Below are 6000 nucleotides of genomic sequence, written 5' to 3' on the forward strand. Positions count from 1 at the left end.
ACGAACAGTGTGCAATGAAATAGTCAATGGTACCCAATAGACGACACGCTAACCCACAGTTGTTCAAGTAATCAACTCGGCACAGTGTTACTTATTAGGGCTCAATAACCAACTGTGGTGTGAAAAAGTCCCAACAGACAGCACAATAACCAACCATGGACTATTTAACCCACCATTGACTTTTGTGTCATGCAAACCCAATCTTAGAGTTGCTATGACATATTTTAATTGAATTTACACACACACTCTTTTAGAGTGTACCATGAAGATATTCCCCCTCCCCTGCTTCCCAAGAACATGGTTCTGTCGTCCAATTGTTTGGGTATTTTTAAAATCATAAATGATTAACAAGTGTTATTAATAGGAATCTGTTTACCTGATATGCTAATTTCCTGACTGTCTCTTTCACATCCATGGTACGGCCCAGGATTTTTGGCAGAGTTTTAGCTGAAGGACCAATACATGACAATACAGCACGCCTGACTTCTGGATTAGAATCATTCTCAATCAAATTGATGTAAACTGAAAGAAAAGACCATTTTACAAAGTTTGTTGGTGACTGGAAAATGTACATAAATAAGAAGGAAGCAACAAAGAAAGGTCAACATATATTTCTGTGTCCATATTAGATATAAAGGGAAGAGACAAGTGTGTGGTCTCAGTAGTGATGCTCAGCTGATGAACTATGCTTTAGCAAACCAGAACATGTATGTCCAAACTAGACCATGCCAGTGTCTGTCTCAACCTCCTCTTGTCACCTCCCACCTATGTCTGATGCAAGTTTTTATGCAAAAGCAGAAGCTCCCCGCTCCCTCCAACTATTATGAGGTCTCTGTCAGAAGGCATTTATCTGTTGCCACTCTGTTTATACCACTTCAGATTTCTCTGAATGCAACAAATCCATTTACATCTGCCAGGCAAAATTCAATACTAATGTCATCTCCATGATTTTCCACCAACCAATACACCCAGTAATCTATTACGTGATAAAGCTGAATTAAGTATTTCAGCAAAAGCTTTAAAAATTCAAAGAATAAACATACTTAAATTAAATAAAGATCAATGATAGAGTAGCAACATACTGTTAACCACAGGGCAATCATTGTCCTTTGGATCTTGAAGTCTAGATAATGCCAGCACAGCTTGAACTCTCACGTTTGGAACTTTGTCTTTCACTCTGAGCAGCATGGCACTGTTAATTTGATCAAACAGCTCATCTTCAATCTGAGCATTCTCTGGCAGACTTCCCAAAAGTTTATTAATGAGCTGGCACACTCGAAATCTGACTGCATTGCTGTTAGCCTGGTGAGACTTTAAAGGAGGCAAGAAGTATTTTTTTCTATGATTACCTTCATCATTGTTCCTACATACATGAAATTTCATGATTCATAAAGATTTCATATATAAAAAAAGCACACAATACGAGTTTAATTATGACATTCACTGTTTTGTTTAAAAACAACAAAACACACCTTCCCCTATTTTTCTGAAGTTATCCTACAATACTGAGGGGCATTTTTAAACTTAAATGTTGTCTATTTGAAGCATTGAAAGCAGGCCCCAAACCATAAGTGTTGTGCACAAACACCTCCATGGTTCAAACTGCAGCACAGCTACAGAACAGAAATGGCGACTACAGGGACAGCAACAACACAGGCATATTCCACAGAGGTCAATTTGACGAAATCAGAGCCCCGGCTGCACCAGAAGTCTTTGGCAACTGTGTATCAGTGTTTCTGGCATAAAGGATTGTGATCAGTACTGGTACGTTTGACAGAAGGATGCAGGCTAAACCACTTGTCCCTATTACTTTTCCTCATTAAGGTCATGAAATCTAACACAGGCCTTCCACGCAAAGTGGAATTGAGTCAGTAAAGCTTAACCTTGAATTTATATCGTTAAGAAAATCTCACTTCTATGCATTCATATGGTGTCCGTAATATTATTTTTAAAAAGGAGCTTTATATATCCAATACCAGTTCTTCACCATTATTTCATTATTGTTAAGGTACCTCAAGCAGAAAGTTGAACAAATAATTCAGAAGTGAATTCTCTACTTCTTCCTCTTCAGCGTCATCTTTTTCTGACTCATAAAAAGAAGCAAGAAACTTCGCCACAAAATTTATCACTTGTTCTACTGCAGGTTCTCGTTTGTAGATTATCATGGCATACTTAAGGTAATGAACAAACTCCTCATGAAAACAATTTTTGTCCTGCAACTAGAAGTACACAATACAATTTTGCTTTCACAATAGTAGAACAGACCTCCATTAAGTGACAGTTGATGACATTTTAACAGCCCATAACGATCCTCTCATCATGCATAATTTATTTATAAGCTTGTTTGCTTATTGCATTTCCATACTGCCCAATATGGGAAGTTCATAAAAAACAACATAATAAAACATAATATAAAACCCTTATAAGTTTAAAACAGAATAAAACCAAAGTAAAGATCTAAAAGCACAATATCATATAAAACTGAAAGACTAAAAGGCCTTCACCTGGAAAATAAAAAGTTCTTCAACTGGCACTGCAAAGACCATAATGTAGGTGCTAGGTGAGCTTCTCTGGAAAGTTCATTCCACAACCAGGGTACCACCACTGAAAAGTCTCTCTCCCCAGTAGCCACCTGCCTCACTGCATCTGGCAGGAGCAGAGCTCTGAAGATAATCTTAATCAAGTATGTATGGGAAGAGATGATCTTGCCTAGGAAGGGGATGTTGGCAACCAACTGATAGTTAACATCTCCTGGGTCCAGGCTAGGCTTTTTCAGGAGTGGCCTAATTACTGCCTCCTTTAAAGAGGCCGGTACTATACCCTCTCTCAAGGAGGAATTTACACCAGCCTGGATCCAGCCAGACCTCCCCTCCTTATTTGATGTAATAAACCATGAAGAGCAAGGGTCAAGCACACAGGTGGTTGAACGACTTGGCCAAGCACCATATCCACATCCTTGGGCCTCAACAACTGAAAGTCAACAAATAAATCAATTGGTGCTCCGGACACATTTATCAATGGAACTGCATTAAATGTGAGGTTGTGATGGATGCAAGCAGCTTCCAAGTGTCATGTGAACTGCTCACAGCATGCTACCTAGGGTTCCACCGTCTCTCTCCTTGGCCCAGATTGCAGCAGGCTGTGAACCACTCAGAAAAGCTCTGCTGGACGACACTGAGAAGATGCAATGGTGGTGGAAAAGAACTCCCTTTTTGTCACCAGAGTAGGCTCAATAATGAGCCCTAACCTAGTCTTCCTCCACCTGTATTCTAGCTATCTTCCCTCTTGCTTCATTGCCCTCAGCTCAGGTGTATATCAAAAGGCTGGCAGGGTGCTGTTCAGAGGGAAAGGGCGATCGGGTGAGCTATTGTCAATTGCCTGGAAAGGTGCTTGGGTGAGATAGTGACAACTGCTTCGACGAGAGCACTAGCACAAGCATCCTCTCCATTGTAGTTTTGGCAGGGCTGCAAAAATTCTAGGTGTGTCTAGAAACCTGAAATACTGTTTGGCTCAATGCTTACCCCTAAAATGTTATACTGGCTTCTAAATATGTGATGTGATACAATGCCTAGGAATCTAAAATAATACAATGCCCTTTATTATGACATGCAAAGACTGAAACTGTGATCAACATGTTACCTTGTTAACAGGAATGCAGCACTAAGACGTTGTTGATATGAGTATCCTTATTGACGTACACTATAACAGCATCTAGTTGTAACATAAACTAGATGTGATAGTCTAGCAACTGATCACAGTATCACTCCCCAAAAGCCTGAAGGGAAGGGCAATCCTAGATATAGAGTGGTCCAAACTCAGAACCTCCAACATACCCAGTGCCCTGCCAGCATGACCCTAACAGGGCAAAAGAGAGGAAGGAGCATTTCCCCATCTTCCTTTAAAACACACACACACACCAAGTATTTATGTTAGCTCTAGGACTGGCATAAAACCCACCCCACCCACCCCGCCACCAATGTTGGAAGATTGCCTGGGAACTGTCACTCACCTACCTATCATCCCAGACTCTATCTGTTCCCTTCCCCCCTCTCCAGTATCAGCAAGGTTGTGGCTGTGAACATTTCTGCAGAGGCTAGAAGGGGGCTCCAATGTCAGATTTCCCTTTCCAAGGTCAGGCTTCCCCCATCTCAGAGGGAAAATTTGTTCTATCTTATGGCCCTGGTACACCATCACAGGAAATATAGCAGGGATGGGGAACTATTTTCAGGTGGGTACCAGATGACCCCCACCCCCAGCTACCCCTCCACAGGCTGAATGACATCAGTGGCGACACTCCCTGACATAATTTGGCTCCTGGTCAATACACTTGGTGAATGAATCTCTCTGGCCAGATCTACATCTTTTGTCAAATCCTTACAATCCCAACATGGTAATGCTATATCCCTCTTGCGCATTTCTATCTCGTAGGACAACAATGACATTTGTTGCAGTATTTTGGATAATGTGGAATAAAAAGCAGGAAAAATACTATGAAAGCAGTATAGGGAATGTGTAATGTGCCCCAACAGTTACCAGTTAATTTCAATACTGCTATAAAGCAGTAATGTAGATCTAACCTTTGTTGTGAATCATCTGGCAACTAAAAGTCTAAAAGGGATATAAATAAATAAATGAAGTTTACCATTTTGTATGTGCACTTCAAAGATGTCACTAGTTTTGCATGATTTTGGTGAGGTTTTTGAGCCTGCTCAAAGGCCTCCTTAATATGGAGTTTCTTTTTTCCTTTCATAGCTGCAAAAAGATGGTAATAAAAGAAACTTAAACAAATGCTGTAGTATCTATGGATTCCCACTAGCTGCTAGCATCATCTTGCTTTTACCATTAAGCCTAGCAACCAGTGTGTGTGTTTTTAAATAGTCCTCATCTAAACATACATTCACATCTGGATTACTTTATGCCATCCCCTTTATCCATAGTCTTATTTGAGAGTTAGTTCTAATCAAAACTATTGTGTTTAAAAGTTATACCCTTTTCACCAGTGGTCCCCATAGTGGCTTACAAACACTTGTGAACCGCCCAGAGAGCTCCGGCTATTGGGCGGTATAGAAATGTAATAAATAAAATAAATAAATAAATAAATAAGATTAGAATCATTAAACCCCAAAGAACAGCAGCCTCAGAACATGAATAGCTGGCTGTTAAACACCCTTGTGGTGCCTTTATGTATTTCTTTATTTACATTATCTGTAAGCTGCCCTCCACAGCAAACTGGGAACTGGAGATGCTGGGAATTGAACCTGGGACCTTCAGCATGCAAAGCAGATACTCTGCCACCAAGCTGGTTCCTAAGCTACCACTATTAAATAGACGCTCATTTCATACCTATTAACTGTGCTAGTAGTATTTTCTCAACATGTGTTCCAGTTTCTTGTTCCTCTTGAATTTATTCTTATCCTAAAGCCTAAATGAATGACAATAACACATAATTGGTCATTTCAGGAGAGGTCTCATAATGTTACTGGTGTTTACTACATTTTGAAAGTTTAAACATTTTGGACTAAAATACAGCATTCTTGGAATTGTAATAGGGGCAGGAGAGAATCACATTTTTAAGTTAGCATTTCAGTCAATCTTGGGCTTGTCACCTGGGTAGTTTTCATCATCACTCTCACCTCCTCATTTTCTGTGGCTCAGACTCATAAGACCAGAAAGAGTAAAAGGCAAACTCAGCTCACGTACATGCTATGAACTGTTTTCACATAAACAGTGAAATGCTAGACAGCTTTGCCATTTGCAGTTAACTTACAATCTAAGCTACAGCAACTGAGCTGGTTTGGACATCACGATAAAACTTGTTTTCCATTTTTTATTAGCTGTAGTTTAGCATTATGCCTGAACCCTAAACTGCGGTTAAGTTTAACTTTGGTTTGATAAAAACCCATGGTTTGAAGTTGGCTTATTTTAAAAAAACAGGAGGACCAGCAACCACATAGGGAGAACAAGTCAGCCTCCCAGTGCACCCTGAGCTTGTTCACATGA

At 40.1% G+C, this 6000-nt stretch overlaps 1 protein-coding gene across 1 annotated transcript in view; it reads right to left on the reverse strand.

Moving 5' to 3' along the window:
* NCAPG (non-SMC condensin I complex subunit G) overlaps positions 1–4853 on the reverse strand; it is a 50578-nt gene extending 45725 nt beyond the window's left edge. The window contains exons 1-4 of the mRNA XM_063135334.1: positions 4643–4853; positions 2013–2219; positions 1083–1311; positions 377–522 (exon numbers count right to left, since the gene is read on the reverse strand). Of these exons, the coding sequence (XP_062991404.1) occupies positions 377–522; positions 1083–1311; positions 2013–2219; positions 4643–4750 (690 nt within the window). The 5' untranslated portion in view covers positions 4751–4853. The remainder of the gene's footprint in view (positions 1–376; positions 523–1082; positions 1312–2012; positions 2220–4642) is intronic.
* Positions 4854–6000: the final 1147 nt, after the last annotated feature.

Source organism: Elgaria multicarinata, chromosome 10, assembly GCF_023053635.1.
Source record: "Elgaria multicarinata webbii isolate HBS135686 ecotype San Diego chromosome 10, rElgMul1.1.pri, whole genome shotgun sequence".
NCBI classification, from domain to species: domain Eukaryota; kingdom Metazoa; phylum Chordata; class Lepidosauria; order Squamata; family Anguidae; genus Elgaria; species Elgaria multicarinata.